A 24,398-nucleotide genomic window follows, 5' to 3' on the forward strand; every position below is an offset into this window, starting at 1 on the left:
AACAGAAGAACTTGTCTCCTGAATAATTATCTATCACATGCTATCTTGAAGAAGTGTGACAAAGGTCAGTGTTTGTAGAATTTGAGATCTTTGGACCAAAAATACTTTATAACAATGAGGGCCATACCAAATTCCATGTTGGTCAGTTTCAGGGTCATAGGATTTTAAATACTGTAAATTTCATTATTTCAGCTATTTAAAATGGAAATGTTATGGTGTTGTAATTATGGGGATCCTAATTTAAAAGGAGCTGTGGGATGGTCACAAGGTTACAGGAAGGGGAGTGTAGTATGGCTACCCTTACTTGTGTGCTGCTGTTGGCAGTGGTGCTGCCTTCATAGCTTGGCAGCGAGAGAGAGGCAGCTGCTGGCTAGGTGCATGGTACGGTATTGCAACCCTTACTTCTGCTCTGCTGCCTTGAGAGCTGCACTGTTGGTCAGCACCTACCACACTCTGAGCACCACCGCTGAAGGCAGTGCAAACCTAATGGTGCCTTCCCAAATATCCTTACGACACCCCTGCGGTTTGGGTCAGAACCCAACTCCCCAGCTGGAGAAACAGTGGTCTTCCCCCATGAAATCTGTATAGCATAGGGAAGGGGTGGGCAATAATTTTTGACTGGGCATCAAATGAGAAATTTTTGTAGTGGCCCCTAGTCCCCCCCCCCCCCCCACCTCAGAAGGGATGGGGCCTCAGGCAGAAGGGGTGGGGCCAGGACACTTCCTTGCTTCCCCACCTGATTGGTCTGGGGTGGAGGGAGTGCGCAAAATCTCCTCCCACCCTGCAAGAAGCATGCGGCGTTTAGAAGCGCCATGCCCCTCACAGGGTGGGAGGAGACACTGCGCGCTCCCCTCCACCCCCAGGCTAATCAGGGCTTGGGTGTGGGGGGAGTGTGCGAAGTCTCCTCCCGCCCTGCCAGGAGCAGGTAGCGCTTCTAAGTGCCATGCGCTCCTTGCAGGGCAGGAGGAGACTTTGCACGCGACCCCCACCCCCAAACCCTGATTGGCTTGGGGGTGGTGGGAGCAGCAGGGCCTCTACGGGCCAGATCAACTTGCTAGGCAGGCCAGAGTGGGCCTGTGGAGGCCCTTTTGCCCACCCCTGGGTAAAAGCACATAAGACCAGATTTCATGGCAAGAGTCCATATTTCACAGTCAGTGGCACGTTTTTCATGGCCTTGTATTTAGAAGGGCCTCTACCTAACGACAAATGTTACAGAAAGGTAGTCAGTGCCAAAAGCATGAGTAGAACTCAAAAGTTCCCATCTTGTCTCTCCTTTATTACATCATGAACCTCAACAGGAATCTATTATATAGAGTGTCATGGTTTTTTGGTGGGAAGCACCATCCGCTCTTCATCAAGCAACTGTTAATGTGGAACGACTGACGCTACCTGCGGAGATGCAGAAACGCTGTATAACACTGTTTACGGAACTCTTGGTACTGCTCGCTCTGAGTACCTCCCATACCTTCCACCATTTCCTTATTCAGCTTCATCGGGGGAGGCAGCGGCTTAGGGTCACGACCCAGAATGTAACCAAAATCGATGTGAAACAGTTTACCTGTATTAGGAGGAAAAAATGCAAATGTGTAACGTTTTCTACTATTACATTTAATACAGTACAAAAAAAAATATCCTGGTGCTAACCCTGAAACTAAATCCGCTGATATTAACCGGAATGCACTTAAAAGTTTTATCCAAGTATCTTCTGTTGTGCCTATTACTAAGCTTTCAGAGTCTGATTTTCTCAATTCCAAATTATGTTTGTCTGAGCTGAAAACTATCCTTTAAGGTCCATTCAGTTATTGATATCTTTGCAGATGTTTCCGATGAGAGCGCCACTTGAGGCTGTGCCATAAAGACTTTTGTCCATGGATGACTGAGCTGAGAAAGAACTCATTTTACACAGGTCATTAAGTGGATGGTAATTTTAAAGAAAACTCTGTGGATCAGTGATAATCTATTGTACAACTGTGTATTTATTAAATGAAAATACTCCTAATGTAGATTTTACATTGCTTTTAGGTCTACCAGGGGGTTGCTCTCCCTCTCTCAGTCTGTCTTTCTTAGGAATATTGTTTTAGCAATTCAGCTGTGATAAGCCAAACAAACTGCCAAGGAGAGTCCTGTGGCACCTTAAAAAGATTTATTTGGGCATAAGTTTTCATGGGCTAAGACCCACTTCATCTCCATGCATCTGACAAAGTGGGTCATTGCCCACAAAAACTTATACTTATATATAGGGCTTGATAATTAATGTAATCTACTTGCTCATGGCGAGTAGATTCAGCCGGTCGCTCCACGCGCCCCATTCACCGGCGCTTCACACATGCGCAGTGCTGGTCTGGAGCATGCGCAGTGCAGGGCTGGCGAGTGGCTCTCGCCAGGGTTTGTCAAGCCCTGCCTATATACATCTGTTTCGTTTTCAAGGTGCCACAGGACTCCTCAGTAAGAAACCGGAGATTCAGATCCCACCTGAAATCACTGGCAACTGAAGTGCTTTGAAACAGCTGTACGTGCTCACAGGTGGTCTGAATGTGGTTAAGCCCCATGTATGTAATTAATACTGTTCACTTTAAAAAAACGCTCTAAAGTTTAGTGCCATGATTCTGATTTTAAGACTATATTTCAGAAGCTTGTATGAAAGCCCCTTTAGTAATTTAGTTCAGTATTTCAGAAGAAATACTATTATCGTGTCGCCTTGATCAAGCCCACCAACAAGGGTGAGGGGGGAGGGCAACTGCCCCATTGTTTGGCTGTTCAAAAGGGCCCAGGGCTCCTGGCTGCTGCTACTTCAGGAGTGGTGGCAGCTGGAGCAAAGGACCCTTTAAATTGCTGCCAGAGCACCATGTAGCACATTCCAGGTGACTCTGAGGGCTGGTGGTGCAGTCCGACAGGCATGCTCCAGGTGGCATTCACAGGTTGCTCCAGTCCTGCCCCTTCTTCCCAAGGCTATGTCCCTTCTAGAAGTGCAGATCTAGCCTCCCACACACCAAGGTGTGCCTAGGGTCCCAGCAAGTCTGTTGGCCTCAACTGCACTTGTTAGACTAGCACAATGTTAAAAACTTAGGAAACAGCAAATAGTCTAGTCTAGTAGCACCTTAAAGACTAACCAAACATGGAGTCATAGGTTACCACAAACTTCCGTGGGCAAAACAGACTTCTTCAGATGAACGGAGTATAAGAAGTTCAGATCCAAGAATAAATAAAGGGGGGGGGGAGGGAGAAGAGAGACAGAGACAGAGACAGAGACAGAGACAGAGTGTGCGTTCAGCCAAGGGAAATTGTGGACAAATGTGCTAAAAACAGTTGGCTGGATGTTTTCAGCTGTAAATACTGGACTTCGGGAACAATCCTGCCATCTCTTGATCTTTATGGATGTTGTCAGGGTGCTTTCCAGAAACAAGGCAGAGTTTCCCATATCCACTTTGGTAAAACCTTGAGAGAACTGCAAGACTGGCAGATTGCTAAAACACTGCTTTTATTTTGAATCTACAAATTCCTAATTCACCTGTAATATATTTTATCTGCTTTAAACTTGCTATAACTCATTACTTTGTCCTAATTTTAAAAAACAGCTTAAATTTTAGTTTACTTAAGAACTGGCTACAGTAATGTTTTTGGTGAGATCTTGAGCATATGTTGAGTAAGTGATTGGCTTATCAGGGCTGAAAGTAATCTAGAGTAATGAATTTTGATTTGATAACCATTAAGCATTAAGTCTAGTCCGTCTGGATGGAAAAGTAAGGTGTAGAGAGCCTTACTGTGGTGCCAAAGAAGAACTAATGTAGTGATCCAGAAGTACACTTTTGTTATTAGCTTGGTGAAATCTAATGATGATATAATCTCGTCTGGGTGGCGAGAGGGGAGGCTGCAATGATTTCTGTCTGACCTGAGTTTTGCACTCACAGTTGTGCGCTAGCTACACCAGGCACCGTAGCAGACTTATTCACTCTTTAGGCTGTAAGAATAGAGTAAGTCTATGCAAAATAAGGACCCATCCAAATTTAGAATTATATTCACATTTTCTTTATAATAAAAAACAAACAGAATTGTCTAGTATCCATACTCAAAGCACCTGTTTTAATAGTTTGCAAACAGATGCCAACTATTTCATGTGGTACTAGAAACGATTGCAGCTCTCTCAATCTCACCTTGGGAAGGGTGAGCTGCCAGACAAATATCAATACTTATAAAAAGTTTGTGAACAGCTCCCAGTAAAGAGTTATTCAATAACCTGTCATCTATACAGAAGAGAATCTATTAGGTCAGTTGTCCTCATTGTTACTTGATAACTGACATAAGTCAAATCATACATTAGGAAAAAGGTTTTTCTGGCAAAATGTTTTGGAAAAAAAAAAATTCCATACAAGTGATAGATCTACTCAGTATTTGATGAAAAAGTGAATGCATTTTTTCATGTTTTTTTCTGTTCAAACTACCGCCAGCAACCCTGAACTCAAGTGAATAAACAAGGTTGCAGGGAGTTCAGAAAAGCAGCAATGATTAATGGACTAGAGAGACTTGATTTATAAGAAACCATTAGAAGAACAATATATATGAGCGAGTTTGTCTAAGTGATGGCTAAAGTAGGATGAAGGGAGACTAGACCTTTTGAAACAAGCTCTGTGAAGAGGGGAGAGGAATCATTTAGGGTGGTCCGAAGAGGTCAATAGCTTGAAAATTTAAGCTAAATATGAAGAAGGATTTTTATAGACGTGTATCAGCCCGCAGAATAGTTTCTCAGTAGAAAAAAGTTAAAATTTCTATCACTACAGTAATTTAAACCCACACAAAAAGCAGCAGAGAGGATGAAATGTAGGGCACAGAAGGAAGATCTAAACACCAAGTAATTTCAGGAAGAGACATGATATGATTTTATACTATTTGCACCACATGCAGTAACTAACATGCACTCAGTATGCATCTAAAAAGCCTTTCAAAATAATATATGCCCGAGAATTTTTTAAAATAATTCTCAAATGAAAGCTCCAGAGTCCACATTTATGAACTCCCAAAAATGCTTTACTTTGACAGCGTCTAGGTGCCTGCTTCTAAACATCAGAACCATCAATACTTTCAAAAAGCCATACGTCCTTTCCCTTTTTACTGAGTACTTTTTATCACTGGATGTGCAACACTGATACCTGTCATAAGCATGGACTGCAATCAAGGGACAAATTTCATAATGGTCAGCTTTCAAGGAGAAAACAAAGATGCTTAATTAGCATACAAAGCAATCAGTAAATGGCAAATGCTACAATCATTAGTGGTTCAGACATAAGGAAATTGGTACTCAAAAACCTTCTTGAGACACATAATAAAGTGAATCAGTGAAGTGAATCACTTTTTAAAAATTGAGTTTTATAAACTTAATGTTTAAAGATGTAGGCTTTGATATACACCGAAGTAATAAAGCATGTTTAATTAAGATGTTTGGAGGGTTCTTTTTTCTGTTCATTTACTCAAAACTGTCACCTTAAAGAGTCAAGAGACATGTGGATAAAACAAAAGAAACTCTTGTGACTAAATATGTTTGTGTTTAACGCTGTATATACAGAATAAAAGATGATAATTAATACATTTGCATAGATAACTAAGATGGCTCCAAAACATGAAGTTCAAATCAGATTAAGCAAAATGCAGGACAATGTAGCACTTTAAAGACTAACAAGACTAACATGGCTACATTTCTATCACAAATCAGTTTAACATTTTAACAGCAGATACGGATACAGGTTTCTATAAATTAATGATACAAATAATAGACTTTTAATAAACAGTCTGTTTACAGGTCCGAACCATGAAAGATAATGTTTAAACAATTAAGATCCTGACACCTTGCTCTATTGTTTTAATTTCCCAGATTACAACTCACAATGCACTAGTGATCAGTCCACAGCTTTGATAATAATGCAAAGTGTCACAGTCCTCCTGAATAAAAAAAATAATTGTCAACCACAGATTGGCCTATTTCACTAGTAGTGTATTTTCTAAATTAAATTAACTATACTTTAGGGTTTGCTTTTTCTTGGAATTAGGTAAAATATTTTTAAATAGGATCCCAGAACCTCTACTATAACATTAAATATAGTAAGACTTGTCTTTGTGACCAAACAATGCCCCATAATAAGACTACCCAATGGGGGAAGAGAAGGAGGAGTCTAACTTTTAAAAATAGTGAATACTTAGTACTCACTCAGGGTATGTCTACACTACAAAGTTAATTCGAACTAACTAACGTTAGTTAGAATTAACTTTGATAGGCGCTACACATACAAACTGCTAGTTTGAACTTAATTCGAACTAGCGGAGCGCTTAATTCGAACTAGGTAAACCTCATTCCACGAGGACTAACGCCTAGTTCGAATTAACTAGTTCGAATTAAGGGCTGTGTAGCCATTTAATTCGACCTAGTGGGAGGCTAGCCCTCCCCAGCTTTCCCTGGTGGCCACTCTGGGCACCACCAGGGAAACTCTTCTGCCCCCCTCCCGGCCCCGGAGCCCTTAAAGGGCTACAGTCTGGCTACGGTGCCCGTGCCAGGTGCAAGCCTGCCAGCACCCAGCCAGCAGACCCTGCACCTGGCATGGATCGAGCCACCCACCCGATGCCCCCCAGTCCTCCCCCTCTTCCCGGGACCAGGCTGGCGGCTCCTAGGAGCCTGCCCGGGGCTGCAAGAGGCAGGCGCCCACCTGGTCTAGTGCGGAAATAGTGGACCTCATCCACGACCTCCGCACTGGGCACAGGAAAGTGGCAGTTTAGGGCAGGATAGCTGCCAGCCTGGCCACCCAGGAGCAGGTGTGCATGAAAATCAAGGTGGTCCACTGAGAACCCCGACTCTGAGCCCTGAGCTTAGAACGGCCGTACTGGGTCAGACCAAAAGTCCATCTAGCCCAGTAGCCTGTCTGCCACAGCGGCCAACACCAGCTACCCTGGAGGGGATGGACCGAAGACAATGACCAAGCCATTTGTCTCATGCCATCCATCTCCAGCCTTCCAAAACAGAGGCCAGGGACACCATTTCTATCCACTGGCTAATACCACTCCATGGACCCAGTCTCCATGAATTTATCTAACTTCTCTTTAAACTGTGTTCTAGTTCTAGCCTTCACAGCCTCCTGCAGCAAGGAGTTCCACAGGTTGACTACTTGCTTTGTGAAGACGAACTTTCTGTTATTAGTTTGAAGCCTGCTACCCATTCATTTAATTTGGTGTCCTCTAGTCCTTCTATTATGGGAACTAATGAAGAACTTTCTTTATGCACCCTCTCCACACCACTTGTGCTTCTATAGACCTCTATCATATCCCCCTTCAGCCTCCTCTTTTCTAAGCTGAGAACTCCCAGTCTCTTTAGCCTCTCTTCATAAGGGACCTGTTCCAAACCCCTGATCATTTTAGTTGCCCTCCCCTCTCCCACCTCCTTTTCCCAGTCTCCCCGAGTTTTGTTCAATAAAGAGAGTTTCTATTTTTGAACACGTGTCCTTTATTTTGTACGTCAGGAAGGGGGGCTGGGGGGGGTAAGTGCAAGGAGATGAGGGAGGAATGGGGTACGAGCCCCCGATGGGGAGGACTGGGGTGGCTCTGCGGGCTCCTCGGAGTGGAAGCTCTCCTGCAGCCCCCCAATTGACCCCTCCCCCCGGATGGCAGCCTGCGGCAAGTGCAGCCGGGCTGATGGCCAAGTGCTGTGATGTGCCAAGTGTGGGCATTCAGGGCACTCCAAGCCAGGACTGCTTTGCTGTCCCTCATCGAGTTAGACAAGCGAGCGGGGAACCTCTGAGAACTGTCTGTCCGGGGTGGGGGTCGGGTCCCTTTAAGCACAGCCCTCGGCTAGCCTGAGACAGCAGCTCCACGCTCTAAGTCCTAATCTGATGCCCTGCCGGCACTGCTTCCGGCCATCCTTAACCTCGGTTCAGGGTCCACTCAATGTGGACATGCTAGTTCGAATTAGCAAAATGCTAATTCGAACTAGTTTTTACATCTAGATGCACTAGTTCGAATTAGCTTAGTTCGAATTAACTAATACGAATTAGGTTAGTTCGAATTAGTGCTGTAGTGTAGACATACCCTCAGAGAATACTTAGTATTCTTATCCGCTTCATTTCGCATGGACACTCTGACAATTTCTTCCCCCCTTTTTTTCTTCTTTTTTCTCCTCTCTCTCCGTCCCCCCCGGTGCTATTTATTTGAAAACTGGACTGACCCCTTAAACTCCATTCATCTGAAGAAGTGGGTTGTGCTCCCGAAAGCTCATGATACCAGCTACACATTCTGTTAGTCTCTAAGGTGCTGCAACACTATTTGTTGTTTAAGTTTTTCCAGTTACAGACTCACACGGCTACCCCTCTGAAACTTTTAAAAGCAGTGATAGTGTCCTACATGTCTAGTGCTGGGGATTAGGAGTTAGGATATTGGGGTTCTACAGCAGTCTACCACCAGCTTGCTTTGTGATCTTGAAGAAAGCCACATCACCAAGGGTCACCTCAAAGATATTATCACCTATCCAACTTAACCAGATCAGTAGCTGCTAGATGCTAGAAGTTGCGAAGTATTTAAGATTGGGGGGAAAATACTTGTACTTGGAAAACGTGAGAGATATTTTAAAGAGATGGCATTAACTAGATGTGTCTTACTGGAAATGGTCCTTTCAGTAACTTTTGTCTTATATAAACAGTTCCACAGTTTAGTACATTTCTCAATCGTATTGTACCCTTGATGTGCATAACAACAATGTTGAGGTAGCATTTAATTAAACTAAAAAAAGATGGAGCATCATGGTACTCTTAGCTTCCTTTTTAACTGCAAAACCAACTATTTCAGCAAAAGAGCCATTGTTCTAGTTAACGTTAGCAACACACACTCACCCACCCACCCAGTCACCTGAACTTCCTGTAACCTTCAGTATTATCAAGATCCATGGTCTTTTCTGTCACTTAGTCTTCCACTTTCATCTCTCTTATTTCTCACTTCAATAAATTCTGTGGGTTGACTCTGCTCTTTTTCCTACCCTTGGATCTAGGGATGTTACAAATTGTGTATTAGGGTAACTATGTAACCACTGAAAATCCTGGCAGTGGAGCCTCCTCCCCGGGAGCAGAGCTGGCAGCCCTTGCCTACCCAGCTCTGGAAGAGGAGGCTTTTCTGAGTGTAAACATTGTTAACGGATAAGCACCTACTTATTGGCTAAATGATTAGTCATTCACACTTAAACATCTCTACTTGGATCCCATGCTCCCCTCTCTCGCGTCACCAAGTCCATAATACTAACCAACAGTTCTCAACATACACTTCTTATGCACTTGTTTTTTATGATTAAGTGTTCAGAATGCACCTAATGAATCGTGGGTGCTAAAAAATAGCTAACAAAACAATAACTGTAGTGCTGTGAAACAAAAGTTAACACATACACTTTCCTTAAGCAACAAGGGCTATGAATAAAGTGATACTGATCTAAAATTTTATCAGCTTGAGAAGGATTTTTTCTCCTTGATCTAAGTAACATTTTTATTCTAATATAAAACATTTGCATTTTTCTCCAGAGTTTCCACCATTTGTACGCAGTTACTGACCTTCAGTTTGGAAGTTCTTAGGCTCCTTTAATTATTAATATAACTATTTACTGAGACACGCTTGAAGGAAAGGATGTAAGAGCCATCCAAAACTTCTTAGATATTCTTTCCTGACGCTTTAATCGACTTTAACCAGTTTCCTCCAAAATTGGTGGTACTCAATGCACCACTAATTTTGAACTGCTCAGATTTAACAGACGCTACAATGCCTGAAAATAGCCTCCACTACAAATCACAGCTGAAGTCCACTGAACCCATTTCAGAAGTTATCCTGATTTTTCTGCAACATGACAAAATTTGGAAACTCTTATTTGAAAGTTTCCTGGAAATTAGGTAATTTGATGGGAAAGAAACATTTTCAAGAGCCATGTCCGTACTTTTCAGTACAATCTGTATAAGACTGGAAAGCCTGATATAGGGCATCAATCCTCCCACCCTACAGATCAATGGTGAGCCAGTGTGGACACTGTAGTAAACATTTCTTTTAAAGGCAACTGAAAACCCCGGTATTCGACAAAATACAATTATAGTCCCTTCCTTCCAAATATAGTGCCATGGGATAAAGTGAATTTATTCTGACTACTATATCACACCTGTGCTCTAGCTACTAATCCAGCTTTTCTGAATTTGTTGTAACAGCTTAACTCTGAGAGACACTTTAAAATTAGAAGGAGGCTCTGATGATTAAGTCATTCAGCTGGGACTCCAGAGACCAGAGTTTTATACCTAGCTAAGAAAATACCCACAGAGTCCGATCCAATCCAAGGGTAGTTGAATGGGGGAGAGGTAAGTCCACACAGAGCAGTTAGAAATGGAGTTAAATGTGGCTGAAGAAATATCTTCCCTGACTTCCCAATTTTAGGAGGTTACCTGCCTTTTTTATAGAATATGCAAGTAATTTGCTAATCTTTAAAGAGCAAATGAATTTTCCTAGATTAAGGATTTTAAATCCTCAAATAAATACAATTCAAAGAAGCTTTGGGGCTCAGATGTGTACCTGCCCTCCCATCAATAAAAGTAGGCCACTTAATCACTTGTTTTTTCAGCACAATCCTAGCCAAGACTTCATTTTGTACCTGAATCTATTTGTGGGTGTAGCAAGTATTTACATAGCTGGATTATTTTAAACTCCACCTGCAAATTAGATACTGTATATATAAGTAATGTTATTTGAGCCCCCTAAATACAGGTTGTGGTGGTAGACTGGAAGGAAACCCCCTTCCCCAAATGTTCAGTTTTAAAACTCTGTCCCCATATGCTCAAGTAATAATACCTGCATCTTCACCAGTGTTGTCTCCTCATCCGATTCTTGAAAATGAAGCAGAAGTACAGCAGTTAAATGGGCAACTACCAAGAAAAACTCATTGCCTCAAGGAGTGGTCTTTCCATTAACTCACTACTGAATAAGTGCAACAAGACAACACAGGTGCTAGTAAGACAGAACACTTAGATCCCATTAATTTATGATACAAATGCATTTGGTTTTGTCTGTTTTGTCTTGTTACAAGAACAGGACGCTGTCCAAATTCTGTGTCAGGAAACTACACTCCACCTATTGAAATTACCCTGCAGTTTCAGAAAAAAACCCTCAAAAAGAATGGTCCTGCAGCACCTTAGATACTAACAAAAAATGCAGATAATATCGTGAGCTTCTGTTGTTTTTTCAGTTACAGACTAACACGGCTACCTGTCTGAGACTTTAAAACCTGCAGTTTCAAGATAGATGCATTTTCACTAACAGGTGTTTTGTTTCCTATGAAGTCTATCTTCTTCACTGGAGTATTATGAGACTGAACTACTTAAAGTCTCTTGGGTGTCTGGAAGTCCTTGACTGAAAGTTACCACACAAATTCAAATTAGATTTTTAACAATACCGCCAAAGGGCTTCTTACATTTTAATAAGCTCAAAATCCCCTCAAGCGACTCCAGATTCATCTCACCCCATTTTGAGGAAGGTAATTATCTGATTCTCTGAATTTAAATTTTGAAGATGGTATTAACTTTTTTCTTTTTATAAACTACAGCTTCCATGGTAATTTTGAAAAATTGCTCTCCAGGATCCTGTATTTATTATGTAGCTAAAATTATGCTCTGAAAGGTGAGCTACGGCCAAAAGGGGGGAACGTCCTCTCATGAAAATGAGTTGGTCACATTCAATTTTCCCTAGAATTATGTTGCCACCATTAAAAGGTCTCCCTCAGCTAAGAGAGCAATAGAACCCTGATGGTGGCTGCACTCTGCTGGAAAATTACAATTCATAATTCTCTCTCATCGCTACCTCTGTTAATTCAACACCAATGCCATTCTACAAGTGCACATTTTACCAGTACAGACCAGGCCATTCTGTGTCTGAGTAGATAAGTGAAGGAGAAAAGAGTGCAAAATGTGATGTGCTTATCGTTAAAATGTATTCTGTGTCCAGATGATGAATCCTAGCACACTGACAAAAATCTTTAAGGTAATCCCGTAAGAAATATTCTGCACATGTATTTGTATTACTGTAGAATTTAGAAGCCCTAGTCATAGATCAGAACCCCATTATATTGAGCACTGTATAAAACATAGAAGAGTAAGACAATCCCCTACTTTAAAGGGCTCACAATTGAAGTATAAGACTAGAGATCAATGGCTCCTGTCAGGGGAATCCAAGAAAACAAGGAGACAATATTAGTCAGCATGATAGGCAGCGGTCTCAGGACAAGGACAAGGCTGATGGTTTTATAGGCATAACATAAAAAGGAGTTTTAAGGAGGGGTTTGGAGTGGTGGCTCTAAACATTTCCAGATTAGTGTACCCCTTATCCAGGGGTCTGATTTGTCTTGTGTACCCCAAATTACATCAGATTTTAAAAAATGACTTGCTTACAAAATCAGACATAATATACATCATGTCGGAGCACACTATTCTCATTTTTATCATATTATAAAAACAATTAAGAGTGCAAATACTGTACTTTCATTTCAGTGTATAATAGAGAGCAGTATAAACAAGTCATTTGTCTAAAATTTTAGTTTGTATTCTTATTGCTCCCTCTGGAAGACCTTTGCCTCCCCAAGAGTATGAGTACCCATCATTCAGAATCACTGATTTGCAGATGTTTACAGCAGGGGTGGGGAACCTCAGCCCCGGCATTGGAGCACACACAATCTATTAGGACAAACTCCCCAAGGCTCTAGTGTGGAGGGGAACGTGGGGAGCGTCTTCCTCCTTCTCAGTCAGGTGCCACATTAGTGAGGTGTTTGCTTTTTGCTTCTCACTTGTGTGTCATCCCCGACTGATTTTTCTGTGGGTCATTGGCTCCCAATCCAGGTTCCCCACCCCTGGTTTACAGGGAGCTCCTCCCAAGCCACTATGTTCTCTCTTGCTTCCTCTCAAATTGTGATCAAAGTATCTTTTAAAGTTTTATTTTACATAGTGCAAGGTTTGGTAAATTCAGAAAATCAACTTATAATTAGGGATATTAAAATAGAGTTTATTTTTGCAAATGTGTAACCGTTGAAATTTTCAGCAGTTACATATTTACATGTGGGGGGCTCTGCAGAAGCCGGTGAGCTGGCTTTTAAACCAGATTGAGTGAGCACGGGCTCCTGCCTGTTTCTGCTCACCCCCTGCTGCTGTCTGCCTGTGTGGCAGGCAGTTTCATGGGCATCAGTACGCGCACCGGCTACCACCTCCCATCACCTTTATATCAGAGGCAGTGCGTGTGCGCGCACGCGCACCCCCGTCCCTTCTGAATGATGGGTACTCATATCCTTGGGGGTAGGCAAGGCTCATCGGTTAACCATGTACACAGATCTATGTTAACATCCCTACTTGTAATAGCTGCACTATTTTGGGGGAGCATCTGGAACCCTACCACCTTTCATTTTGTTTCCTCCTTAGAAGAGCTGCATTGGGCTGTCCAACTGTAACAATGAAGAAAAGTTGACATCACCAAAGGGCTTGTATCAGGCACAAGAAACTGTTTAAGCGTGCCATTGTCTCCTGTTTTGACTTGGCAACACTCTCCAAATGAGATCAACAATGTCAGAATGGGGTCCCCATTCATGCTAAAGCTCCTCCATAAAGTTCACAGCTTGTACAATCCGGCTACGTCTACATTGGCCCCTTCTCTGGAAAAGGCATGTTAATTTCCAACTTCAGAATAGGGAAATCCGCGGGGGATTTAAATATCCCCCGCAGGATTTAAATAAACATGTCCGCCGCTTTTTTCCCGGCTTGGGGAAAAGCCGGAAAAAAGCGTCTAGACTGGCGCGATCCTCCGGAATAAAGCCCTTTTCCGGAGGATCTCTTATTCCTACTTTCAGGTATATTTCGGAATAGGGGCCAGTCTAGACGTAGCCTCCTTGAATTCATTAAGTCCTTAGACTCAAGAATAATGTGCCTGTGCACATACACACTTGAGATTCTGAGCATGCTTTATTGGGCTGGCAAATAAAAGTCAGGACCAACGTTTCTATTTCCATTCACGTGGCAACTTGTTTTACTCATCCAGGCAGAATGGATCCATGCTTTAAATAAATAAAAAAATAAAAGGGGTGGAGAAAAGCAAAAGAAAACAATACCTTCAAAGCCAGTTGCCGTTAATAAATGGTAGAGATAAAAGTTTTAAGATTAGTTGTTTCAAAAAGCTGCAACATCTGGGAACTTAACTCTTTTTAAGTGCATTCCATCAAATCTGTTAGAATTCAGCTTTGCAGCTTGCAGTTTTCTAGGGTAGCAAAGGACATGCTGACTGACAGCATTCCAGTACCAGTATTAGGATATTCAACATATGCAGCAATGATCGGTTGATGTTGTTTGAAACTGCATATTTCACTGGAAGATGAAGCGTCCCATTACATAGTTGCTGGTATAGTGACTGATCCTGGCTTTAGAAGCAAGTAATTAATGCATAGGAATCAGTGAGACTAGGGACACCATTCCTACCCATCCTGGCTAATAAGTATTGATGGACCTAACCTCCATGAATTTATCTAGCTCTTTTTTGAATCCTGTTAAAGTTTTGGTCTTTAGATATCAATTTATATATTTTCCCCCTCAGACTGATTCAGAATTTAAGACATTGAGAAACCATCATACCAGTCACAGAAGAAACCAGTAAGGAAGAATGTACAGTCAAGCCCATATTATCAGATAATAAAACAGAGTATATATTACAACTCAGAGATAAGAGGAATTTCAATTGGAATTTATCATGGATAAGTACTGCCCTCTGCTGCACTGTTTAGGATTTTCCAGTGTAAGGATTTTCATGTGTTGTAGGTTGGGTCTTTTGTTTTCTGCAGCTTTTCATACAGACTCTATCCAAAGACATTTCACACATTCACAATACAAAGAGCAAATGGAAACATTACAAAAAGCAAATACAAAGAAGAAGTAGTGTTTGGGTACAAAGATATTTTGTTAAAGCTTCATGCTAGCTATAAACATGAATTTAAAACTGATAAAAAGGAACACAACACCCAGGAAACAAGCAAAATGTTTACTAAAGAGCTTTAGGTAAGAGATTCATTGCATATTAAAATTCACTCTCTGCATTAATGCTTAAGTGTTTCTTAACAAAATCAGGAGCTTCAGGGGGTAGCCGAGTTAGTCTGTTACAGAAAAAAAAAACCCCAGCAAGCAAATGGTCTGGTAGCACTTTATAGATGGTAAACATGTAGATGGTATCATGAGCTTTCATGGGCACAGCCCACTTTTTCAGATGACCGGAGTTATGATTAGAGGATAAGGAAACTCGAAATAAATAGGAGCAGGGAAGTAGGGGGAGAGAAAGATTTTCTGTCGCCCACCCCCTACCTCTATGCATAAAGTATCAGGAGAAAGGATGTTAAACCTGAGTAGATAAAGTTAAAAGTCAGTGGATGGATAAGGCAGGAAGGATACCATAAGGATGGTAATAAGGAAGGATCCTGCCTTATCCATCCACTGACTGATCTTTATCTACTCAGGTTTAACACCCTTTCTCCTGATACTTTATGCATAGAGGTAGGAGGGTGGGCGACAGAACATTTTTCTTCCTCCTTCCCTCTTCTTCTCCTATTTATTTCAAGTTTCCTTATCCTCTAATCATAACTCTGGTCACCAGAAGAAGTGGGCTGTGCCCACGAAAGCTCATGAAACCCTTTACATGTTTTGTTAGTCTATAAAGTGCTACCAGACCATTTGCTTACTGTTTTTTTAACAAAATCAGAGCTTCATAAACTTGGGGTGTGTCTAGACTACCTAGTTTTGTCGACAAAACAATACCAGAGTCTACACTACCGCGGAGTTCTGTCGACATAACGTCGACAGAACTCCGCAATTTTGTCGACGCTGGTATACCTCATTTTACGAGGCATAACACTTTCTGTCGACAGAACTCTGTCGACAGAAGGTGTTATTGCCTGTAACACTGCGTCCAGACTACGGAGTTCTGTCGACAAAGCGCTTTGTCGACAGAACTCCATGTGTCTGGACGCAAATTGTCGACGGAAGTTTTGTCGACAGTATCTGTCGACAAAATTTCCGTCGACAAAACGCGGTAGTCTAGACGTACCCTTGTAGAGGAATATTTTAACCTGTCTGGTCACAGCATCAAGGATTTAAAAGTAGCCATCCTTCTACAAAGGAATTTCACCAGCCAATTAGAGAAAGAGCATGCAGAATTGGTCTTAATCTACAAATCTGACACTGTTTCCCTGAGATTGAGCTAAGGCATTAACTGGATGTTGCATTATAAAGCCAGGTTCCCCTGTCTTTAACAACTGCATTTTCACATCAAAAGCAAAGAATGGAACACTTCCAGACCACTTAATTAGCGCCATTAGCACGGGTCCTCCAATTGACAGGTACTTCTCCCCCCTCCCTGTTACAAAAATCTTGGCTCCGTTATTTCCACTGCAGCTCATCATCTGAAGAAGTGGGTTTTACCCATGAAAGCTTATGATACTATATATTTTTGTTAGTCCCTAAGGTGTCAAATTCTAGATGGCAGGCATGTATTGAATGCTAGAAAGCTAGACCAATATTTTTCAATCTGTGGACCCATGGAAATCCACAGATTAGGTGTAAGATTTCCAAAGAGGTCCATACCCCCCCTTGAAATTTTTTTAGGGATCTGTACATAAAGAAAGGTTGAAAACCATTGTCTTGTACTCCTCCAGACACAAGTCATTTGGGAGGTTTTCAGACTTGTTAAACTTAATATAGATACCAGATTATCAGAAATTGTGTGTGACTAGCTCAAACTTCCTAAAGTTCCGTCAAGACCATAGACATACATTTTATTTGCCATAAACTGAAAAAGGTACAGCCTCAGGGCTGCCAACTTTCTAATCAGTATAAAACAGAACACCCCTTCCCTGCCCTTGCTGTGCTCCTGAGGCCCCGCACCCTGATCTCTCCATCCCCCACCCTCACTCACTTTCACTGGGCTGGGGTGCAAAGAGTCGGGGTGCAGGAGAGGGATGAAGGCTCCAGTTGGGGATTCAGGCTCCGGGATGAATTATGAGCCTTGGAAAATCATTCTGTGAATATGCAGAACATTTTGCATGGGTAATTGCTAAGCTCATAAAGGAGGTGGCTAAGAAAGTTTTCTAGCTGACATCTAAAATACGTAGAATCAGACTCATAGAATACTAGGACTGGAAGGGACCTTGAGAGGTCATCGAGTCTAGTCCCCCGCCCTCATGGCAGGATCAAGTACAGCTTCATGTTCCATTCCTGTCCCTACAAAACCACCCTCTCCAAGAAAGTGTGTTTAGGAAGTTTAAGGTTGCCAGGTGTCTGGTTTTAGACTGGAACACCTGGTCGAAAAGGGACCCTGGTAGATCTAGTCAATACCACTGACCAGGCCATTCAAAGTCCTGTCAGTGGTGTAACGGGGTGCCTGTGTAGCCAGGATCCAGTGCCGCGAGCCCGCTCCCTCATCTCAATCCCTACCCCAGCCCGCGTCCCCTTCTACATCCCAAACCTCTCAGCTCCAGCTCCAGCCCAGAGCCTGCACATCCAACTGGAGCTCTCATCCTCCTGCACCCCAACTCCCTGCCTAGTACCCATGAAAGTGAGTGAGGGTAGAGGAGAGCTAATGACAAAGAGGGGAGACGGAGCGGCCGAGATGAGTTGGCCAAGATGGGCAGGGCGTCAGAGAAGGGGCGGGACTTCTAGGCGGGGGTGTCCAGTTTTGTGTGATTAGGAAGTTGGCAACCGTAAAGGAGCATAGCGGTCTGAAATCCTGTTGCCATCTCCCCATTGAATTGGCTTTAATTCTCTGCCCTTTTTTATTGAAGCCTCATACACTTTGGAAAGTAAATACAGAATACCCCCTTTTACAGAGAACTGCAGAGAAGCTAACATTTCCAGAAACTGACTCTTTATTTTGGGTCCTTAAATACCTAGATAAACAGAGGTGCTGAGTTTCTGACTCATAGATTGACTTCAACTGTTATGTAATTTAGCAAAAGAGACTCCCCTCCCTGACTGCAGCCTCTTAGGGGAGCCTTTTTTGCTAAGTGTTATACAAAGAACATGTCTAAGGGTGTACTGGCTTTAAGGACACGCACAAACCAAGGCTCGGTACAATCCAACTACTGTTGAAGCCGTGATCAAATGAATTCTGGGACTTGGAGGTTCTAGAGAGCTTAGGCTGAGACACAAAGTTTCTGGGAACGGGGCTAGGACCCTAAGTAACCTTCTCAGAATAAGGAGAGAACCTGAAGTGAAGAGACTTGATCTGAGAGGAAACCATGGAGGGAGACTACAGAAAAAGAGCTTGTGGAATAGTTTGAGAAGACGACTAAGCAGCATGTGAGGGTCAGAACTCTGGGAACTCTGTGTGTTTAGCAAAGAACTGTCTGTGATCCCCTCCACCATGGAACTTTCACCAAAGAGTGAAGGTTTGTGGACTTCAGTTCTGTTGGACTCTTGTTTACCTGAGAAAGGTAAGAGGAAAGGTTTTGCCAATGGCTAAACTACCCTACTAAGAAAGTTTAAGCAGGACAACAATCATGCTTAACTAGTGAGACATAAACCACTACAACTATGTTATATGATCACTGCCTCTAAGAGCTGATAAGCGATAGTCATTTAACACAGGATGCAACAAGTTCAACAATAGGATACAGAAGGGTAGGTAGGAACAATGAGTTTTAAAAGTATAACTTCATAGTAACAAAGGCTATCTAGTGCAAAAGTTGGAGAGTCTAACTCAATTGTAAATGTTTTCAAACACACATGTGGCTATTGTTTTAAAAAACGTATTTGCCCATTTCCTTTTCTTTATAACTTCTCTCTTTGCCTATTTGCTTTTTTGAAATCTGTGCTTATGAATTTTTTCAGACTCTCTCTCTCTCAACTTCAATGTACTTAAGCCGGTAGCCGAGTTAACAGGTAGCCTGCAGGCCGGTAGCCTGTCTGTAACAGGAAAAACAACAAATAGACTAGTAGCACCTTAAAGAAAAATAAAACATGCAGATGGTATCATGAGCTTTCGTGGGTTGTTAGTCTTTAAGGTGCTACTAGTCTATTTGTTGTTTAAGTTTATCAATGTACTTTTTTTTTAAACAAGCATTTCATGTAATTTTTATACCTTTGAGTAGATAATTATAACAAAATTAATCAGAAATATATATATAAAAAATAAGGATTCTAAGCATGTATTAAAGAGTCTAGAAAAAAGGATCTCTTATGCTTTATTTGATAAATGACTATGACCATGTAATTAAAGACTACAGGTTCAATTATGTAATTAGAGGACTGCAGTGGAACAGGACATGAGCATTAGTGAGAATTACTCCTGCAAAGATAACAATGTAAACTAAAATTATAAGATTAGTGAATATACCAAAAGTTATTTTTGGGTGTGTGTTAATTTGTTTAATCTTGTGATATTAAAGACATGTTAACAGTTTTTGGTACAGCATTACATTTCTGAGAACTGACATGAGGACACACGGAACCACGTTTGAGTTAAAAACAATATTAGCGCCTCAGGAACAAGCAAGGATACCTTAGTGTAATAATCAAAAGATTTTCAAATTTCAATATAACTCTTCCAAAAACATGTTTAAACTTGTACTGTATTTGGAATGCATGAGGGCATAATAGCTGCCAAATCTGTCTATACAAACTCTCTTTAACAAAAGGCACACAATTAATAGATCCTGAAATTGCTTTGAGATTGCTTAATTTTTCATAGGCTCTGTCACACAGTTTTAAAAAGAACAATTAGGACTTTTTTTGCAAGCATTACTTTCTAATTACCCATTAACTTCATAATTTTTCTATCATCTCAGTTAAAACTTGAAAAAGTATTGATGCTTCTGAACATGATTTATGTTGTCAGTGTCAAATTTCCTGATTTGTGAATAAAATTAGAAAGGCAGATACAATAAGCAACACAATTTCATTTTAATCTGTGAAATGTTGTTTTCCAGCAACGCACATTTTACTCAAAAAATTTAGAAACTAACAAAACTTTCAGCAGTCTTTAATTGGTATGGAACAGGAATTTCAATATTATTGCAAAATGCATTGTGTATAAGAACATTTGCATTTAACTGCAATTAACAGAGTCCTGCTGTATAAATCTCTAGCAAGACCTTTCTACTGACATCAATACCCAACATGCACTCATTTCACATTCATTGTGAAATAAGTATTTAATTTTGTGTATGATGCACTCGACTCTTAACTTACTACTTCATTATACATTCAATCTCAGGCTATTAATTACAAACAAGTCAACTTTAAAAGGTGTGATATAGCCTTAAAATTAAAAAAAAAAACCTCCCCTCCTCCAAAAACCAACCAGCAGGCTAATCTACAACTATCACTTTGTTGGATGCTACAGTGCCCAGAAAATAAAATTCAGTAAAACATTATGTAAAGATATGTTTGCAAAATGACAGTATAGTATTTAAAGTAAGCAACTAACAAATTTATAAAGTAAAAGTGATTAAAAAAGAATTACCTGTTTTTGTTAGCAAGAGATTATCCAGATGCCTGTCTCCAACTCCAAGGATATAGGTAATAACACAATAACCAGCTGCAAGGACAAGTAAATTACAAATAACTGAAAATATTCCTTGTCCTGAACACCAATGGGTTCCAGACTGCTGATAGTAGTAGTTTGTCCTTAGCTTAAGTCTTGAAAATGGATGAACTGGCCTTTTTTATGGGAAAACATCTGATTGGCTGGGAGGGTCCAGCTCCTCATTCCCCATTTGGAAAGCGCTTGCCAATCTCAGTGCCACAAAGTTTTCCCAGAGGGCTGCTAAGGTGGATCATCCCGCTTCGCTTAAGGAGCTGGAGAACCAGAGAGCTCTGGATCCTGGATCTTGCAGGGGAAGGGAGGTTATATGGCCAGGTTTTCTGCCTCCCAGTTAGGCAGCCTGTAAACCTCCCTTTCGGTTTCACAAATTGAATACTGTATTTATGAATGAAATGGGTGAAATGCATAAGAGAGGTCCAGATGGGAAGCTGAAAAAAAAATTGATCAGCCTGAAACTGAGTTTTCTCTTGAGAACCTTCCTACAAAAAAGTTCAAGTGTGATGGTTCACTGGGGTGTGGAACTTAAAAAAAAAAGTTTTGATGTTTATCACCAGGGAGATCTCTCTGTTTTCTAGCCTACTCTAATTAGAATTCACCATTAACCAGGAGAGCCCAAAATAGCGACAAAGTCCCCTGTGATAATTGGGGTTACATGCAATAAAGCTTAAGCTGAAAAAGCAGAAACTGCTTTAATTCTGACCTGAACCCAAGTTAAGTGCAGGCTAAAGGCAGGGGACTCTACATGCTGGCCTCATGTTAAGCAAGAAAATACTTGATTGCAAGGTATGTCTGGGAAATAAAAGAGGTATCCATTGGTTATCCATTATTTATCAGGATCACTTTGCTATTCTCCTACTTAAACGATAAATTCCTCTCCTTTCAGATATTTAAAAAAATGAGTTATATATTGATTATTATTTTTTAAATAAATTCCACCTGCAATCATAGGTGCTGACTTCCTGTGTAGCCTGAGGGTGCTCAACCTTCCCCTCTCCTAATGTAAGCCTCAACCATACTCCTTCTCCGCAAGCCCTGCCCCCTGCTCTTTCCTCACTCTGCCCCCATTACATCCCTTCCCTTGACCCCTCACCTCTTTCCCGCCTCCTCCTCTGAGTGCGCCCCATCCCCACTCCTCCCTCTCCCTTCTGGAGCTTCCTGAATACCATGAATCAGCTGCGTGCAGTGCTCCAGAAATGCTGGGAGAATAGGGGAGGAGCTAGTGAGCAGAGCTGACAAAGGCGTGAGGTGCGGAGTAGAGGGAGTTGGGAGCGGGGAAGTTCTTGGCTGCAGATGGGTACTCTTCATACACTAACTTCTCCCTGTGAGTGCTGCAGCCCCATAGCACCCACAAAGACAGCGCCTATATCTACAATGCTTCTGAATATTACTAACTCAACAGCACTAAGGGTGTGTCTAAACTACACCCCTCTGGCGACAGAGGGATGTAGATTAGGCACATCACTATTGCAAATGAAGGGGGGATTTAAATATCCTGCACTTCATTTGAATAGAAATGGCCGCCGCTTTTTGCTGACGCGACACTTTGCCGGAAAAAAGCGGCAGTCTAGACAGGGATCGATCAACAAGGAAAGCCTTTTTCGACCGATTCTGTAAACCTCATTGCACGAGGCATAAGGGATCAGTTGGAAAAGGCTTTCCGTGTCGACTAATCCCTGTCTAGACTGCCGCTTTTTGCCAGAAAAGTGCTGCGTCAACAAAAACGGCGGCCATTTCTATTCAAATGAAGTGCAGGATATTTAAATCACTGCCTCATTTGCAATAGCGATGTGCCTAATCCACATCCCTCTGTCAGCAGAGGGGTGTAGTTTAGACACAACCTAATGGTGGTACACTATTGTCCTTTGTGCCAATGATGGCACATCTAAATCAGGAAGTAAACATTTGTAATAACTTACCACAGCTTTTAACGTAAGTGTCCATCACCTCTGCACTTATTCCATTAGGACCAGTCTCACTTGGTGCATGTTTTCTGAAGAAGTTCTGGAAGGACATGAAAACACTCGCTTATCCCATAAGCTTAGAAATAGCTTCAGAGTTGATAGAAAAGTTAGCAGTTTATGTCCTTGGTAGATCTATTCATACCAAGCTCTGTGAAGAGAGACTTGGAGTATCAATCCTGCGACTTACAAGAATGTCAAATTTGAACTTCATATAATGTTAACTGCCTCCCCGCCCTGCAATAAAAAAAAAATCCCTAGCAAGTTTTGTGCTCATGCTACATTGCTATGCTCAGTTTAGATCTTTGTTCACAGTTTTTTATTCATCAATAAGAAACAGATTTAAAATCACTTGTCTTAAACTGAAGTGCTTTCTTTAAAATAACCCATAACATTAAATTTGCATTGCAGAGTTATTGCATAATTACCACGAGCATCAAAAACGCTTCCACAGTAAATATATATTTTCTGCTAGATTAGAAAAAGCTAAACAGCACTGGCAATTCAAATTAATCTAAAAGTTCGGTAACATCTTAGAATAATTTAACTCTGACATTAGACAAACTACATGCTAATATTTTATGCCCCTTACTGCTACTCAAAATAAACAAGTCTAGTTATGTTATAGAAACAGCCATAAAGTGTAACGCTGAAATCTGGATTGGAATTAAGATTTTTACCACAGTAGTTCATAACCACCGACTGAATGGTTTTGATTTGGTCGAATTTGGAGCATTTCCAAAGCATGCACTGATCTTGAGCAATGGAGTTTTTTTTCATGAAATAATCAGCTACAGAAAAGCAATTCCAGGATGTGCAGGATGCTAGTACCCTACATTTCTAAAAAAGCCAGGATACAGAAGTGAATAACCCTTGTGGATAATATAAGATATAAAAGTGCAGGCTTTTAAGTGCTGTACAGGAGAAAGTCCTGCTCTGCTATGACTTGGAAATTTAGTATGCCGTGTAGCTGTAGCCATGTTGGTCCCAGAATATTAAGGGAGATAAGGCGGGTGAAGGAATATCTTTTATTGGCCAACTTTTCATGGCCAGACAAGCTTTTGATCCACACATAGCTCATTGTCAGGAAAGGTAAAGGTACTTTTGAGTGACACAGATAAATGCAATGTGGAACAAATAGTTTAGCATAAGTAGATAGCTTATATTTGAAGGGACTATTCAAGTTAGAGTGACCCATTAACTGCCCTGAAGTCATAAGACAGAGAGGGGTTATTGATTGTTGTAATAAGCCATAAATCCAGTGCCTGTGTTCAGTCCATGATTTTTAATGCCTAGCAGAGTTATGAATTTAAGCTCCCAGGCTCATCTTTTGAAAGTGTTGTGCAGGTTTCCTTTGAGAACAAGGCCAAATAGGTTAGACAAAGCGTTCACCCACTGGTGAAATGGCATTTTTATCATCCACCTGTGAGAGTTCATTTGGAGATGTAGTGATTGTCTGGTTTCACCCACATAGTTGTTATTGGAGCATAGGGTGCACTGGATGAGATACACCACACATCGACACAGATGTAGTTGTTTGAGGAGTTGTATGGGTTCCCATGTGAGGTGGTAGGTGACAACTAGGGGAATGCAGTGAGAGGAGGGGTGGGAAAAAAATCAAAGCCAGGGGCCGGATCTGGCCCACCAAGTATTTCTTTCTGGTCCTCCCAGCTGATTAGCAGAGCGTGCATACTTGCTGCTTGTATTCAGCTACCCCTCCCCTCACCTTGTTCCATCCTGCAGCCAACCTGCTCCCAGGATTCACCTGATAGCTGTGCAGAGCCAGTGGGGAGGATAGAGGTGAGAGCTGAAGTCAGGGTATCCCTCTGTCCCTATACCCCA

The 24,398-nt window shown here is 41.6% G+C and overlaps 1 protein-coding gene across 4 annotated transcripts in view; it reads right to left on the reverse strand.

Annotated features, from left to right (window-relative positions):
• PIK3C3 (phosphatidylinositol 3-kinase catalytic subunit type 3) overlaps positions 1-24,398 on the reverse strand; it is a 132,320-nt gene that overhangs the window by 33,791 nt on the left and 74,131 nt on the right. For all 4 annotated transcript variants that reach the window (XM_075932756.2, XM_075932755.2, XM_075932754.2 and 1 more), the window contains 3 exons: positions 22,515-22,599; positions 20,518-20,592; positions 1,390-1,558 (listed from right to left, as the gene is read on the reverse strand). In XM_075932756.2, the coding sequence (XP_075788871.2) occupies positions 1,390-1,558; positions 20,518-20,592; positions 22,515-22,599 (329 nt within the window). The remainder of the gene's footprint in view (positions 1-1,389; positions 1,559-20,517; positions 20,593-22,514; positions 22,600-24,398) is intronic.

Source organism: Pelodiscus sinensis, chromosome 6, assembly GCF_052426305.1.
Source record: "Pelodiscus sinensis isolate ZL-2025 chromosome 6, ASM5242630v1, whole genome shotgun sequence".
NCBI classification, from domain to species: domain Eukaryota; kingdom Metazoa; phylum Chordata; order Testudines; family Trionychidae; genus Pelodiscus; species Pelodiscus sinensis.